At 54.2% G+C, this 15,903-nt stretch overlaps 8 protein-coding genes across 8 annotated transcripts; 4 read left to right on the top strand and 4 right to left on the bottom strand.

Moving 5' to 3' along the window:
* Positions 1 to 331: 331 nt before the first annotated feature.
* A1O3_09692 (monothiol glutaredoxin) lies at positions 332 to 1,064 on the bottom strand (the record flags this gene model as incomplete). Its single annotated transcript, XM_007739786.1, has 3 exons — positions 332 to 591; positions 689 to 974; positions 1,038 to 1,064. The coding sequence occupies 3 exons, from the start codon at positions 1,062 to 1,064 to the stop codon at positions 332 to 334; spliced, it is 573 nt and encodes a 190-aa protein (XP_007737976.1).
* Positions 1,065 to 1,397: 333 nt separating this feature from the next.
* On the top strand, positions 1,398 to 2,099 carry A1O3_09691 (phosphopantothenoylcysteine decarboxylase; the record flags this gene model as incomplete). The annotated part of the gene is made up of 1 exon (XM_007739785.1): positions 1,398 to 2,099. The coding sequence occupies one exon, from the start codon at positions 1,398 to 1,400 to the stop codon at positions 2,097 to 2,099; it is 702 nt and encodes a 233-aa protein (XP_007737975.1).
* Positions 2,100 to 2,131: 32 nt separating this feature from the next.
* Positions 2,132 to 3,373, bottom strand: A1O3_09690 (4-hydroxybenzoate hexaprenyltransferase; the record flags this gene model as incomplete). Its single annotated transcript, XM_007739784.1, has 1 exon — positions 2,132 to 3,373. One exon carries the CDS (start codon positions 3,371 to 3,373, stop codon positions 2,132 to 2,134), a length of 1,242 nt encoding a protein of 413 aa, XP_007737974.1.
* Positions 3,374 to 4,121: 748 nt separating this feature from the next.
* A1O3_09689 (uncharacterized protein) lies at positions 4,122 to 8,008 on the top strand (the record flags this gene model as incomplete). The annotated part of the gene is made up of 2 exons (XM_007739783.1): positions 4,122 to 4,389; positions 4,452 to 8,008. The coding sequence occupies 2 exons, from the start codon at positions 4,122 to 4,124 to the stop codon at positions 8,006 to 8,008; spliced, it is 3,825 nt and encodes a 1,274-aa protein (XP_007737973.1).
* An 809-nt stretch (positions 8,009 to 8,817) lies between these two features.
* On the top strand, positions 8,818 to 9,976 carry A1O3_09688 (uncharacterized protein; the record flags this gene model as incomplete). Its single annotated transcript, XM_007739782.1, has 2 exons — positions 8,818 to 9,580; positions 9,717 to 9,976. 2 exons carry the CDS (start codon positions 8,818 to 8,820, stop codon positions 9,974 to 9,976), a joined length of 1,023 nt encoding a protein of 340 aa, XP_007737972.1.
* A 433-nt stretch (positions 9,977 to 10,409) lies between these two features.
* A1O3_09687 (uncharacterized protein) lies at positions 10,410 to 11,012 on the bottom strand (the record flags this gene model as incomplete). The annotated part of the gene is made up of 1 exon (XM_007739781.1): positions 10,410 to 11,012. One exon carries the CDS (start codon positions 11,010 to 11,012, stop codon positions 10,410 to 10,412), a length of 603 nt encoding a protein of 200 aa, XP_007737971.1.
* A 1,083-nt stretch (positions 11,013 to 12,095) lies between these two features.
* Positions 12,096 to 13,506, top strand: A1O3_09686 (uncharacterized protein; the record flags this gene model as incomplete). The annotated part of the gene is made up of 3 exons (XM_007739780.1): positions 12,096 to 12,758; positions 12,896 to 13,282; positions 13,447 to 13,506. 3 exons carry the CDS (start codon positions 12,096 to 12,098, stop codon positions 13,504 to 13,506), a joined length of 1,110 nt encoding a protein of 369 aa, XP_007737970.1.
* Positions 13,507 to 14,083: 577 nt separating this feature from the next.
* Positions 14,084 to 14,716, bottom strand: A1O3_09685 (uncharacterized protein; the record flags this gene model as incomplete). The annotated part of the gene is made up of 2 exons (XM_007739779.1): positions 14,084 to 14,484; positions 14,605 to 14,716. 2 exons carry the CDS (start codon positions 14,714 to 14,716, stop codon positions 14,084 to 14,086), a joined length of 513 nt encoding a protein of 170 aa, XP_007737969.1.
* Positions 14,717 to 15,903: the final 1,187 nt, after the last annotated feature.

The raw sequence follows: 15,903 nt of genomic DNA, 5'->3' as shown, positions 1-15,903 counted from the left end.
TGAGCGAGAGTCTTCTAGCTTGTGAAAGCTTCCAGTGAAGTAGGTGGCTAGCCAACCTCACCACGAATGATCAGACGCAGTGAGAGAACATGAACAAAATCGCGACTTCACGACTGATAGTTACAATACCTTGTCTCTTGAGATAGGATTAACTAGAAAAGAGACCTTTTGGTACACGAGATAATCGTTTTGAGATATCTTTTTGCGAATTAAATGCCTGTTTCAGAAACCGAGCAGACCATCAGCTGTTCCGGGCAGAGCCCTGCTCGTCGTATGATTTGGGCGGCGGTGTTTACTGCCTCTGCCCTTGAATCGGACACGCGGTCATTCCTCACGAGCTCTCGCCCTTTGCATCTTTCGACCTGCCACCCGTACTTTGCTCCGTTGTCTCGCGCGTCTCTTGGGCCTTCTGGCCTTCAACATCATCGGTTTCTGGCTCGGCATCTTCCTCAACGATCACATTCTTCTCCGCCAGGAGCTGCGCCAGGCTGCCGTCCTTGTGCATGTTGATTAGGATGTCGCAGCCGCCAATGAATTCGCCGTCTACATATAGCTGTGGGATCGTTGGCCAGTCGGAATATTCTTTGATACCTGCACAAGAAATCAGTTAGTGTGCTTGTTCGCGCAGGGCGGTAATCCCAGTCTGAAAGATGTTTCGGTGTCTTGAGTCTCGCGAGCTAGGACGTACCGCTTCTCAGCTCTCCATCCTCGAGGACATTGAAAGCCGTGAACTTAGTCGGGTCCACGCCCTGTAGACCCAAGATCTGGATCGACGTCCGACTGAACCCACACTGTGGCGTTTCGGGCGTGCCTTTCATGAACAACACCACGGGAGCCGATGCCACAGCTCTGTCTATGGCTTGACGTACTTCATTGGACAAGAGTCTTGCTTGTGACAAAGAGGCGCCGATTCGTGGCAGGAGAGTGTGCGAGGTGGCGGTTGGTCTAAGGGCGGCAAGGGCTCCGCGCAGGGCCTGTTTGAAGCATTGTTAGCATGGAGGGGAACACTGAAAGAGAGATGCTGGGATGCGACGCACGGGTGTCCGAAGTGACCGTTGGAACATCTTGACTGTGTGATGTGAGGGATGGAAAGAAGAGGGATCCAAGGGCAATAAGATTGAACCCGGCCGAGCAAAGTACTAAGGTAATAGTAGTAATCCCAGCGAGTGCATGATGTCAAATGTTGACAAATTGACGATCGCCGGTTCGCCTCAACCGTAGATGTTGCCCTTCATCGCTCCAGCACGTTCAACTACTCGCACAGTGGTCATGAATGTGTCCTCTTTGGTTCCCATGACCTGTAGGCCTCATTTGACACTGTCGAGTACGTTGCCTGTGGCGCCCGTAAGGAGAGAATTGCAGACACTATCCGTCCTGGTAGAAGCAAACAGCATACCATGACCACCTCGACCGAGAGATTCTCTGCGGCTGCCTATGCAGACGACGGCAAACACCACATTCTCCTTGCAGCCAGTGGCTCAGTGGCGACGATCAAAATTCCGCAGATTGCAGCGGCATTGTCGCGCCACCACCGGGTGTCCATCCGCATCGTTCTCACGGGTTCCGCTGAAGAATTCCTTCAAGGTCAGTCGGCCGAACAGCCCCGGCTGAAGTCCCTCCTGGATCTGCCGAACGTCGATGGGATACATCAGGACGATGAGGAGTGGTCCAAGCCGTGGGTGCGAGGCGACAAGATTCTACACATCGAGCTGAGGCGGTGGGCGCATGTCCTTCTCGTGGCCCCTCTCTCCGCCAACTCCCTTGCGAAAATGGTCAATGGGATCAGCGATGGACTATTGCTCAGCGTGATTCGCGCCTGGGATACGACGGGACTCGTGGACATGCGCAAGAAGAGGATCTTCGTCGCGCCTGCGATGAACACCGCCATGTGGCGGCACCCGATCACCAGGAAACAGATCAATGTCCTCGAACGCGAGTGGGGGACGGGCGAGGAGGGATGGATCACGGTGCTGAGACCGATGGAGAAAGAGCTGGCTTGTGGAGATATAGGCGACGGTGCCATGATGGATTGGAAACAGATTGTTGACTACGTCGAGGTGCACCTGGGGCTTGATCTACAAACGACAGCCGACACGTGAACGGAGGAAAGTGATGATACAGATGGGCATGCTCACGCCTGAATCGGCTGTTCCGAATCCCTCGATTCCTCTTTTGCGCGGCGGTAGAGGTAGTCCCCGAGCAACCCGATAGAGATTGCTCCTCCTGTGAGCGAGGCTCCGTTCCTGAACCACCACCAACAATCCTTGACGTCTTTCAGGTCCACCCGCCGAATCATGGTGGCCAGCGTCACCGCCGCGCCTCCGCAACTCCCGAGGAAGAAGACAGGGCCGGCCCCGGCGAAGTATCCCGCCGTTGCGAGTAGCCCTACCTGGGTTGCCGAGAAGAGGGAAAGGGCGGTCTTTGCATGATGCTGGTGTGCTTGGGCGATGGATTTGATGCCTGCTTTGGCGTCGTCTTTGATGTCCATGTAGGCATAGATCATGTCATAAGTCAGCGTCCATGCCACACAGCTGGAATACAGGGCGGCGGCGGCGGCCAGCGCGGCAGAATTTGACAGGAGATCGATCCCCAATGCAGGAAACCCCATGATGGCTCCCCATGAGAAAGTCAGGCCGAGGACGAATTGAGGATAATGCGTCACCCGCTTCGCCAAAGGATAAGTCGCGACCAGGAGCAGACTCGGCACACCATAGTACAGACATGGGAGCGGAAATTGCAAGAGAAGAGTCAACCCGGCAAGGAGCTGGGCCCCTAGATAGACAACTGCGTTTTCCACCGAAATCGCCTTTCGGGCAATCGGCCGTAGCCGTGTCCGTTCGACCTGAGGGTCCAGGTTGCGGTCCCACAGATCATTAATGGTACAGCCGGCTCCTCGCATAATCAGCGCGCCGGTGAAGAACAGTGCCGTTGTAGAGATGACCTCGACCGGGGATGCCACTGGCACCGCCATTGGCGCGGCAAGCAGTGTCGAAAACATGCACGGGAAGAAGAGATAGTATGTTCCAGCCGGTTTGTCGAGGCGGATCAGCTCGGCGTAGGGAATCCACGAAGGAGGCAGTTTGGAGATGATGCCGGTGCTAGGAGGTGTATAGACGATGGGTAGATCCTGCTGAGAGGTAGCTGATGACGGTGTAGCCGGTGCTGAGGATGATAGCCACCTCGGTTTAGCTGCGAGATACGACCGTGGCCATGGACCGCGCAAAGTCTTCTGACTGGACCAGGTAGGTTTTGAGGCCGAGCCAGGCAGGTATATTCGACCAACCGGTGATGTCTTATAAGAGTAGCAGCTCGCACCCAAGCGGCTCTGTGCGGATGCAGGTTTGCTCCATAGCGCTCTTGGAGCTCGTATCATGGTTGCGAGCGCGAGATGGACAAGGCTGACGCGTGAAATAAAGCTGTAGTCTGTAGTCGGCGAGGCTGAAGCTGGTCAGGAGGTGTTGTAGGACATGGTTGGCTCGACTCTGGCAGATGGCAACAACTCGAGTCTGGTCAGATCGCAAGACTCACGACATCAGACGACGTCGAGAGGCCAGCTTCTGTCTAATGCCAGGCTCCTGTACTCCCGTATAGACTGTATGGGTGCATCCAAGCTGTCTGGGGGAGGAACATTTTCCTCTTGCTCGGTATTTCCTATTGCAGGCTAGCCCGGATTCTGCCGAAGTCCTCTTCCCTGTCATTAAATTGCCCAGTGACAGTGGTGGTACTTACTGGACCTTCTCCATCCCCGTCCAAAAGTCGCGTCGCGCAACCGCAAGTCGATCTGCGAATATTTGCGCCTACAAGTGACTTACGACTATCCGCCGCTGCGTTCACACTCACCTCACTTTGACCTGTTGGTCGAATCTTCTTTACTCCTACACGCACTTCCTCTTCACTGTGAATCAAGTCCCCCTGGCCATGTCTCAGTCGTCCTTGTCCTTGTCCGGCGAGGCCTAGTCCTCCTTCACGTCGCCCCGCACCCTTTGCGACATTCACCTCCACCCCGGCAAAGCGTCAGACGAGGATGAGATACATATTAAAACCGTTCGCTAGGAAGAGAAAGCCGTCTAGGGATGCAGGGACGCAGGAAGAGCAGAAGGACCCTACAAAGACTCGACATCATGCCGTCAACACGACCTCAGGCGGCCTTTGAGCCCATATCTCCAGACTTCGATTTGAAAGCACTCGTCGAATCTACGCCGAACTTCGAGTGGGTTGTGCGCATACACTGTGATATGATCGATCACCAGGGACTGGAGAATTTCGAGAAGTTGGTCTTGATCCATGTCATTCTCGGCGGCAAGCCACTCGTCATCGAGGGTTACGAAAAACGCCTGGACCCATGGACATTTGCCCTCCAGTGGCTGCGTGACAACTGTGGTTCCAAAGGTAAGATAGCGAAGACCGAAGACCGGATACGAAATCTCTTGCTAACCGATGGGTTGGTTCAGTGGAAAACGCAAGAGACCTTACCAAGAAGACCAACGTTCCCTTGTCTATTGGCCACTATCTGAACAACATGGCGCTCCTCACCAACCAGTGGACTCCTCAAAATTACAAAGACCCCCAGCGTCAGCGTATGTATCTGAAAGACATCGATTGCCCGCAGTTGTGGCACGACAAATTGTCTGAAATCATCCCCCTGGCCCTGTTCTACCTCAACGAGTCGACGGGAGATGTGGGTGGGTTCGGAGCCGTCGACGAGAATAACCCCATCAGACCTGGAACGAGGAAAGGACGGGGGATCGCGAAAGCCGGCGACTTGATGAGCAGCTTGCCAAATGAGATGCGGGCGGAGAACTTGATGTGTTATATCGGCCACGAGGGCACATACACCCCCGCCCACCGCGAAATGTGCGCCAGTCTTGGTCAGAACATTATGGTCGAAGCATCTACTGGTAGGGTCGAGGATGGAAAGGTCACCAAACCCGGCTCCTCCATTTGGTTCATGACGGAAAGCAAGGAGAGAGAGGTTGTTTCCGAATACTGGCTCTCCAGGCTCGGCCACGACATTGAACTCGAGAACCATTTTGCGCAAATCAATGCCTGGAAAAATGCGCCATTCAAGACATATGTCGTCGAGCAACGGCCTGGCGACTTTATCCTGATTCCACCACTCGCTCCGCACCAGGTCTGGAACCGAGGTACACGGACAATGAAGGTAGCATGGAACAGAACTACCGTGGAGACTCTGGAGCCGGCATTGCACGTAGCACTGCCCCGTGCGAGGCTGGTGTGCCGTGATGAACAGTACAAGAACAAGGCCATTGTCTATTACACCATGCAGAAATACTCCAAGCTTCTCCGGGCCGCGGAGAAGGTCAGACAGAAATCGACGATATCCAAGTACAAGTCGCCTAGCGACGCGAAGGTTCGACAGCTGGAGAAGGACTTTCGAAGATTGCACCACCTCTTCACCGAGATCTTGGTTTCCGAGAGTTTTCTCCCCGACCGGCCGGAGAAGAATGTCGAGCGGCTCACCTACGACAGCAACATAACCTGTTCCTATTGCCGAGGCAATATTTTCAACCGGTTTCTCACTTGCTCCGCTTGTGTCGAGACGTTACCAAATGGCGAAGAGGATACATACGACGTTTGCATGGAATGCTATGCCATGGGCAGGAGCTGCGCCTGTATCTCCAAGTTGAAATGGGTGGAACAGTGGTCATGGGGAGAGCTGGTCCAGAAACACGAACAATGGCGGCATCAGATTCTTCAATTTGAAGGCAAAGTGACCGATCGATCTCCAGTGTCCCTCAAGACGGAACTCGATCGATTGGGCAAGAAACGAACTCTCGCGCAGATCTGTCAATTAGAGCTAGCTCGGCGGCCTTTTCACGATATCCGGCACCCTCAGGCTCCTGTTGAGGAGGGAAAGACATACGAACAGTATGTGGATGCAAAGGGACAAACCCGGAAAAGAATCAAGCGATCTGAGAAGTTCGTACGCGAGCATTCCCGGTGTCACATTGACTTCCATTTCGAACCCCGGTGGAAGCAGGCATCCTGTTCTGCTTGCGGCCGAAATTACTGCTATGGAACGCTATTTCGTGCGTATGATATGATGCCGCAAGACATTCTAGCGGACCCAGACTGGCAGTGTCCGAGTTGTCGGAACTTTTGTGGCTGTCGCCCGTGCCGAACGAAGCCGGGTTACCAATACAAACCATACACTCCCTCGTCAACCTTTGTCGGTCACAATACCAAACATGTTGCCGATCCGCGGTCGGTGGAGAGCTTGGTCGACTTCAGTTATTCCAACATCGGCTGGATTCAAAAGGCGGGCGATGACAACGGGGCCGACACACGCCGTCTCGAGCGACGCAGGAAAGAAGCAGACGCAGCCAAAGATCATGATCCGGGACTGGAAATGGGCGACGACTATGTCGACGGCGATGCGGAGGTGGGTGACGGAATAGAAGAGGGTATCCTTCGCTTGGCCCAACACGAGGGCATTCCTATCGACCCAGCATTGGGGCCTGGTGCTCCCCTGCCCAACAGCCCTGCCGGTGATGAAGAGGAAGAAGACGAGTTTGACGAGAACCCAGAAGGAGCGAAGGGCATGGGCGATTTAGTCCCGGCCGATTTCCTGGCACCACAATTCGCCGTTCCGGAAGGTGGTGTCCTTCGCGACGCAGAGCGTGCTTACGATCCCACGGAAGCTATCACATATGACTATCCGGATCCAGAAGGGGATCGTCTTGCTACACTCCCTGTGCAAGAAGCGGCTCCCTTGTTGCCAGGCTATTCACCTGCTGGCCTGGATGGCATGGGAGACATTGAAATGGTGGAACGAAAGCGAAAGCGGACTAAAGTTGACGAGGGGGATCGTCCCTACGGCTACAAGAAGGCGAATCCGGCCAAAGCTAAAAAGCAGCAACAGTCTCTCATCGTCAAATTAGCCGTCGGTCAAGAGAAACTCGCAGAGTGGGGAATCCGGGCGACCATGGCACAGCAGGCATTGACTGGCGTGGAAGGACCTGCCCCTGTCATTGGTTCCGACTTGCAAGCCCTCAACATAGCAGAAGGGCAGGCCCAGGCAGCGCCAAAGAGAAACCGAGGGGCTGAGCATGTTGTGGTTGATCGAGATGATGACTTCACGCCCGGTCGTTATCGTGACCGCCGGAAGCCTGCAGCAGACGGAGCTCCTCACCCTCCTCCAGGTGCCGAGATCACCAGGCGTCAGACTCGACTGCAAAATGTCCATTATGAGGAACCTTCGGAGGAGGAGGAATTCAGCGACGTGGCCCCGGAACCATCCCCGCCGCGACAGATCAAACCGACACAGGTGGTTCGGCTAGGTGATGCGGCGTCCGATTTCGATTTGGACTCGGTGTCCAGTCATGGTGGTGCCGCGGAAGACGAGGTTGCAACATCAAGTCCGCTGGTGGAAATCGGACCCGATCCCGCGCTGAACCCGACACTGCCCCCTCCAGCTGCCGCAAAGTCCACCGTGTCGCGACTAGCCGTGTCAGCTCGACCAGCCGCTACGGCTGCCGCGAGTCGGAGATCTGTTGGAGATTCATCCTCAGACTCACCGCCGGAAAGAAACCAGGCCGCGAAAGCTGCGCACAGCGCTCCTGTCCGCCCGTCCACATCTCGTAGCGAGGCTCAAGCGAACAGAATAGCAAAAATGGCCGCGATTGAATGGATGCACAACGACAGCGACGATCTGGACGATATGTGGTCTCAAGATTCCTTCTTAGACGCACCTCCTACGCCACCTCCCAAGGTAGCCGCACAACCAGTCGTGTCGATTGCCCAGAGCAAGGCTCCTCCTTCAGGCCGACCTGCGCCCAAACCCATTGCTGTCAAAGTCTCAGCTGATGCCTGGGTTGATAGTGATGATTCGGATGAGGAACCGCCACCGCCACCGCCAGCTAGGACGGCGTCAGCAAAGGGACCGAGCTGGGCCTCTGTTAATGGCAGAAGCGTCAAACCTGTGGTCCCGGCAGCTCAGACAAGCACGAAGAAGCGACGTGGTAGACCGCCAAAGTACTCTACCTAAGGATGATTCTGGGTCCTCGGTTTCTTGTGGCTAGGCTGGGTTGGAATTGGAGTTGGAGTCGGAAACGACGGCATTGACGGTGACGGATTGCTTGATGATGGTTATGAGTATGCCAGAGACGGCGGTCATATGGCCAAATCCTACGTATGTCGGTAGTAACAGTCCCCATCATCTCACATCACACATCACATTCACTTCAGATTAGACAGGTGTTTTGCCTTGCCCACGACCACGACCACTTCAGCCAAGCTTAGTTGTGTTTAATGTCGCCTGAACGGATGGAGTGCTGGAAGACAAGGCTAAGGCTTGGTGCCCAAATATATAGGGGATTATACCGCGGTGCTTCTATTAAGTAGAGAATTTCAATACCAGAGATAGGGGAATTACTCTAGGGAGGTCGTAGAGTATATCTAGTATCTTAGAAAGATGATTCTCCGGTAAAGCTGGAGGGTTCCCTAATACTGTCGAAGTAATAGTAAGATAAACCGCCTTTAATTCTGGCACCCACCCTAATAAGGCTGTGGAGGACGGAGTTTAAAGGGGCCAAACGCCGAACGTCAAGCTGGGCCTGGAATGACATGTTGCTGCCACTGTGCTGTGCCGCCTGCGCCTGCGGAGTGGAATTGGGTCGAATTCTCATGAGAAAATAGAAAATACCTTCTTTCAGAAAAGAACAGAACAGCAAACCACTGTCCTCACACTGTACAAGACGTGGCACGGTCACTGCTCGACCTGCGCCAGTGTCGATGTGAATATTCTTACTTTTGACCTACACTTAAACTAAGCTGCCACTCTTGTCCTCCGCCACGATGAAGAGCATGCGGTCCCTTCCCGCACGCCATGCTCTCGAGCAACTCTTCCAAACACGTCCTGTCTTACCCTTACAAGGGCGACAAGCCTTTAATCAAGCTCTTCTCCGCGCTACGAGTCCGTCACATCAGACGGCCTCCTTCCGGACGCGGGCGGGACGAGTGTCCCAGCCCAGTCTTACGACGCGGACGACGACTCGAACCATCCACTCCCAACGCCTTCCCAACAACCCACTTCGCTCCCCGAACAGACCGTCTCCTTCTTCCTCTCCTTCTCGCTCTACGAATCCGTTTCTCCAGTCGTTCCGCCGTCGCGGTGGCCGACGGTCCAACTCGTCCAGCTCGTCCGGCAGCGCCTCGGGCCCCCAGGAAAAGCTGAGTCTCTCGCAGCGGCTGAAGAAATTGTCGCGCGAATACGGCTGGTCCGCGTTGGGCGTGTACCTGCTACTTACGGCGCTCGATTTTCCCTTCTGTTTCCTCGCTGTGCGGCTGTTGGGCACAGACCGCATCGGACACTGGGAGCATGTCGTGGTATCGTATGTCAAGGGTTTGATCAACTGGCCCGCGACGACTACGGCGGCCGTTGCGGAGGACGTCGACAGTGCCGTTGGGACGGCCGAAAAGCCTGGGAACGCCGATGTCGTCGCGAGCAAGAGGATCTTGGACGAACAGAGTCACGAACAATACGTCAAGGAAAATGCAGACACCGTCAGCGACCACGGCTACAAGGAGGCAGAAAAGGCCAATTCGGGCGCCAATGCAAGTATGTACAGATCCATTCCGTCCGATCGAATTCAGTTTTGTTCCCGCTTGTTTGCGGGTATTGTTTGGGTCGTGTTTGAGTATCAGCGTCTCCATGGCCAAATGCTGACAATTTACCTTTTTCTTCGTGCTTCTAGGTATATGGACGCAACTGGCTCTCGCGTATGCCATTCACAAATCCTTCATCTTCGTCCGCGTCCCTCTCACCGCGGCCGTGACGCCGAAAGTGGTCAAAACATTGAGGTCTTGGGGCTGGAATATCGGCAAGGTCCCGAAGAGCAGCAGTGCCGGCGCCAGTGCCGGCGCCAGCTCCAACACCAGCAGTTCCGTAGCTGCCACCCAAGCCGGCAAGACGGGGGTCAATACGCGAGGTTCGAAAGTGAGGCCGGAAGATTGAGCTGGCAGTAGCAGCAGCAGCCGATACTGCGGTCGTGGCAGGCTTGAGACAAAAGAAAGGAAAGAGTCCGGAGTAGAGATCACCACTCCATCTCCCTTCCCTGTGTGGGGGGGATATTGTATACTGTATACTAGCCCTGTAGTTCAGTACAGAATACAGAGCGGACATGTTGTATCTAGGGATGGTTTCCTTCATGACTGTAGACCTATACAGGATCTGCAACACAGAAAGCAATGGTAATGGACCAGGATTTTGGAGTCTTTGTTCCGTCAACCATCTATACATGATGTAAGATACATGATTTACAATATTTACGCCATGCCATTCTATGCCATGCCATGCCGTGCCGCTTTGGGGTATACTGACAAACTTCAACTCTGGTTTTGTGACCATCCCCATGCTTGCTTGCTTGCTTGCAATTGATATGCATGAATCATATTTTGGCGCCCTGCATGGGATCATTGGTCCCGGCCAGATCCAACAACTGAATCTGCTTGCCGTCCTTCGTTTTCAGACTCCACTCGAGGGTCTCGAAGAAGCCGTCCCTGTGGCGGCGGACGGAGACAAACTTGACCAAGGCGGCGGTCTTGGTGCCCTTGACCCAGAAGGTGATGTCGATGGCGCCCTGCAAGGGGGCCAGCTCGCCGCGGATCCACGGCACCTTACTGGCAAAGTAGATCTCGTCGCCGAGCAGGGCGCGGGCGTGGTCGTTGGTGCGCAGCGCGTACAGGATCGCGTTGACGGTCGAGCTGCTCGACTTCTGGTAGTTGAAGATGGCGAAGCTGGCCACCCCGACCAGCACCGCGAACAGCGGCAGCGTCGTCGTCCAGATGCTGCGTCGGGGGATGTTGGGCAGTTCGCGGTCCGGCCGGCGTGACAGCAGTGGTCCACTGCCTTCTTTTGGAGGCGGCACTAGGGGCCGCACGATGCGTGAAGGAGAGATCGTTGAGGTGGAGGAGGAAGAGGAGGAGGGTGTCGTGGCCGTTGCTTCGGCCGCCGTGGTAGTGGTAGATATATTTCGTCTCATTAATGACATTCCTCTCGTTCGTGCGGATCGGGGACTGCGCGGTGCATGTAGTCTAGGTGTGGGTATAGGTGTAGGTGTAGGTGCCGGTGCAGGTACTCGTGCTCGACACACGCTGGAGCTGGAGTTGAACCTGAACCTGCCCTCGGCCAGCGTTTGCCATTGTCTCGTACGTAGGACGGTATGCCGCAGCGAAAAGGGCAGGGAGGAGCAGACCGCGAGAGAAGTTCGCGACTTCATGTCGACCAACTGAGACTGGGTAGACGTTGGAGCTTGGTGGTGCGGTGTGGTGCGGCGAGTTTGTCGTGTGAGAGGACGAAGGGCGCACTGCGAGTGCGAAAGGTGAATACCGGCTTGGTATTGATTGGTATTCTGGTGTCGAGGTGGCGTGGTGTGCGAGGTACGAGGTACAGGCTGGGACTGACTGCAGCCAGGGCTTTCAAGGTTCAATATCAAATAGCGATATACACAATACCTTGTCTGTGTCTGTACTCGGGACTCTGTACTCCGTACTCCTGTCCTATATTATTGTGTACAAGAGTAATAGTAATAATTTGGAATCTGAGTGGAAAAACTGCCTGAGACTCGCCCATTCCGGCCAGACAGTGACGCCGCTCTGTGCTCAGCCTTGGGCTCGCTTCGCTTCAATCCAAGTACGTACTCTATACTCTATCCTGTCCAGACACACCGTCCACCGTCTGCGACAGTAAAAGAAAAAACAATCTACTTACGACTCACGGCGAATGTCAATATCAGGCTATGTCTCCAATCTGTCCAATGTTTGCAATTTGGATCTACAGACGCCGCAACTAGCTAGGTTCCAATCCAATCGTTTGACTGCTGCCTAGTTTCCATTTCGTCCGCCCTGTGCTCATTCCCTTTTGGGGGGTTCTACCTTTTGTGTTTCCATCTTCGTCTTGGTCTGCATCTTGGTCCGTCGATAGGAGCGTGCCGAGATAGTGACGATCTTGACCAGCATATTGGAATCGTCGATCCGTACTAGGAAAAAACCAGCCCAGAGAGTCACTTGGAAGAATCAAGGAACAGGAACTAAACCATCTCACAGACAGCAATAGGATTAGTATTAGGCCCCTCATGGCGGCTGTCGCATCAATTCCCTCGACGCACGCGGCATGGGTCTTCACCAAACATGGCCCTCCCACTGAGGTGCTGACCCTCCGAACCGACCATCCAACTCCGACGCCGGCATCTCTCCGTACCGGGGAAGCGTTGATCAAAGTGTCGGCCGTGTCGACGAATGCCGGGTTTCTTCTGGCCATCAACTCGTTCCCCCACCCCACGAGCCATCCATGGATTCCTGAGATCGAGTTCGCCGGAACCATTGTCGCCTTAGGGCCTCGCGGTGCCAACCAGGAGCAAGGACAAGGACAAGGGGAGGGGGCAGCGTTCCAAGTCGGCGACCGGGTCTTGGGGACGCGCACTTTCCCCAGCATGTTGAAATACAACGGCGCGCTGCAGGCATATCTGGTCAGCCCGGTGTCTCTGCTGGTGCAGAAACCCGATTCAATCTCCATGATTGACGCCTCAGGCCTGTCCGGCGTAGGCTGCACAGCCCTCCAGTCTCTGGAGGTTGCAGGCGTCAAGCCCGGCCACAAAGTCCTCGTCACGGGCGCCAGCGGTGGCTTGGGCAGCATACTCGTCCAGACTGCAAAGGCTGTGGTGGGCGAGACGGGCGTCGTGGTGACGACGTGCTCCGGGAAAAACATCGACTTGGTGAAGAGCCTGGGTGCCGATGAGGTAGATTCAGATGTGTCGCTTCATCATCCTGTCTTTCCCCTTCTCTCTTTTCCTTTTCTGGCTCCTTTTCGTTTATGCGTCAAGTCGCACATTCCCTCCACAGAGAGAGCCGGACTGATTTTGTTTCACGCGCCCAGGTTGTTGACTACACCGCCCATGACCCGCTACACACATATTTCGAGAAGCACCACTCGTCTGCTCCTTTTGATGCCATCTTCGACGTGGCCGGGACCTCCAACACACTCTATACTGCGTCGCCGTCATATCTCACCAAATCGGGCATTTACATTCAGCTGGGTGCAATCCACCTCACAGAGGGGGCCTGGCTGAGTATTATTTCGGGCTTTTTCACCATCCTACTCAACCGTTTGCTCCCGACCATCTTGGGTGGGACGCCCAGGCGTTTCCTGTTCTACTCAGCCACCCCGAATCAAAAGGACTCGAAGAAGGTGATTGAATTGGCGGAACAAGGCAAGATCAAAGCCGTCGTGGACAGTGTGTGGAAGGTGGAGGATGTAAAGAAGGTAGGTCAACGTGCCCATCCATCCCTCCCATCCCATCTATTGTGCACTCAACCATCTGATTTGTGGTTTGTGGTGTGTGGTGTGTGGTGTGTGGTTTGTGGTTTGTGGTTTGTGGCTCGTGACTTTTCAAGAGTAATCCAACGCTGACCCGTTCGTTACCACAGGCGTATGAAAGAGCTGTGAGCCACAGGGCAAGGGGAAAGATTGTCATCGACTTTGACTGACTGGATTGACAACCCGGCTGCTCTTCTAGCTAATTGGCACCGCCAGTGCTGGTCGATACTTGATACGAGCCTTGACGGACTCGAGTGAGAGTGGCCGCTTTGTCCAGCTCAGAAGAGTTTGATTTGTCCCAGTGGGAGTGAGAGAGGGTATGGGAATCTTGATACTTGGTATTTTGTATTTGATATTTGATATTTCGACAGGCATGTCTAGACTCTGCATGCCAGAGCCTGGTTGGCATCAGGGGAAAGGGGACTCAAGTCGACTATACGGGTCTCTAGGGCCTCATGGCTGAATATTGAATATTGAACATGGAATATGACATAGGAATGTGGAATATGGAATGACCATGAACCAGTGGCAGTGGTCATCGAAGTACGGATACACTAGGTGTGTGGTCAACTAGCTACAGCATTAATCCCTTATGCGCTCATACCACACCACACCACAGCGCGCCGCCCAGTAGGGTATCTCAATCAGTCAAGCAGTCAATCAGTCAGCAGTCATCTCGGTGGCATGCCTGTCCCTGGATGACTTGAACCCAACAACCAACAACCAACAACCAACCCGCTTTGATTATTAGTTACTCAAGAAATATGTAGCAGCGACCGCGTGGCCCAAATTGGCCTCCCTCTCGAATTTCGACTGGTCCCATTTGATGCGGTCCCTGATGCCCCAGCCCTTCTCCTTGGCAAACAACGACGGCGTGAACCCAGCCGGCTGGTGGTACAACAGGAAGATATAGCGATGCGGACCGCTGATGCCCGGAGGGCCCGGGGGCGCCCAGGCGACAAGGACAGGATCGGAGGAGGTCAGAGCATTCTTGGTTGTGTCGAGCTCCAACCCACCCTGTATCCAGTGCAGCACGGGAGACAGGGGCGCGAACGACGGAAACGGCGCGTCGAGGTCGATCGACACCACGAGATATTTTTGTCCTGGGGCCGCCGCGGGCCAGCTCAGAGTTGGTGTGGCTCGAGCTTCTAACGAAAGAAAGAGAGCCGGGTCAGCGAGAGAGAGACACACAAACGCACAGAATGTAGGGTTGGAGTGGAATGGAGTGGATGGAGGAAATATACAAAAAACAACACAAGACAACTCACCTCCTTTGGGGATATGCTCGCCCGGTTTCAGCTTCCTCGATCCCAGGGTCAATTGGATGGGGGTGGAATCATCCTTGTCGATTAGCGATTGCACCGTTTTGAAGAGAGACATGGCGGAGGAGGATGGTCAAGGTCTCCGAGTCTCTGTTGTAGTAGTGTATAGTGGTGTGGTGTAGTAGTGTGTGTATAGTGTCTAGAATAGAGTAGGATTGAAGAACAGTTGCGTTGTGTTTCCTTTGGCTGTGTGTGTGTGTGTGTGTGTGTGTGTGTGTGTGTGTTTGAAAGACTCAATCCTCAATCCTCATCCGTAGAAAACAGAAAACAGACTTCCAGACACTAGGATTGGGATCCCTCACCTCGCAGCCGGTGAGAGTGAGAGTAGAGTGAGAATGATAACCACTATTTCCTGTACTGTACAGTAGGCAGTAGATGGGAGGCAGATACAGTAGGTAGTAGGTCTAGGTAGGTCGTCATTTCTCGCGCTCCATCACAGGCTTCATACTACACTATATATGCGGTGGCGGGGCCCAACACCGGACTTGATGGCCGGTTCCGGCCCGGTTTCGCTTTCGAATCTCCGGTCTTGGGTTTTGGTCTTGGTCTTGCTTAACGTGACGTGACGGACGCAACGCAACGTAAAATGATAGTAATACCCTAGCATCGTTAGTAGTAGGTACCCAAAACTACAGTAGGTAGGTAGGTACCTAGTACCCTCCGTACCCTCCGTACCCTCCGTACTCTGTATTATTTAGAGTTGCTCCTGTAGTATTCAGAGCTGCTCCGTTCCACGGCGAGGTGGAGACCTCGGACAAGAGACTTCGTTGCTCTTGATACAGTATCCATACTCCGTACTGGATATGTACGGATAGATATGTTACAGTACATACCTGTAGATAGCTAGGTAGCCAGCCAGCCAGCCAGCCAGTCCCGGAGATATCGGATCTGCACACTATAGTACTCCGTTCCGTAGTTGATGACTACCTTACAGACACAGACGGAGTAGAGGCTTGATTCCGCCCCGGAATAATTGAACAGGGTTGCTTGGGTGGAACATGTACCCCGGGCGGAGTAGTATACTGTACGGAGTATATTACACAGTATGTATGTTGTTGGCGTGTTCAATGTTTGCTAGTGGCTCAGCCATCTAGATAGATCTATGTAGGCTGCTCTACAGAGTAGGTACTGTACCTACCTACCTAGATACCTATCTACCTACCTGTGGTTTCTGGTCGTTGTATGCCGTGGTTTCTGGTCGTTGTATGCCGTGGTTTCTGGTCGTTGTATGCCGTGGTTTCTGGT

Source organism: Capronia epimyces, assembly GCF_000585565.1.
Source record: "Capronia epimyces CBS 606.96 chromosome Unknown aczIQ-supercont1.10, whole genome shotgun sequence".
NCBI lineage: Eukaryota > Fungi > Ascomycota > Eurotiomycetes > Chaetothyriales > Herpotrichiellaceae > Capronia > Capronia epimyces.
The sequence above is the reverse complement of the archived record's forward strand: the minus strand, read 5'-3'. Positions and strand labels throughout refer to the sequence as shown.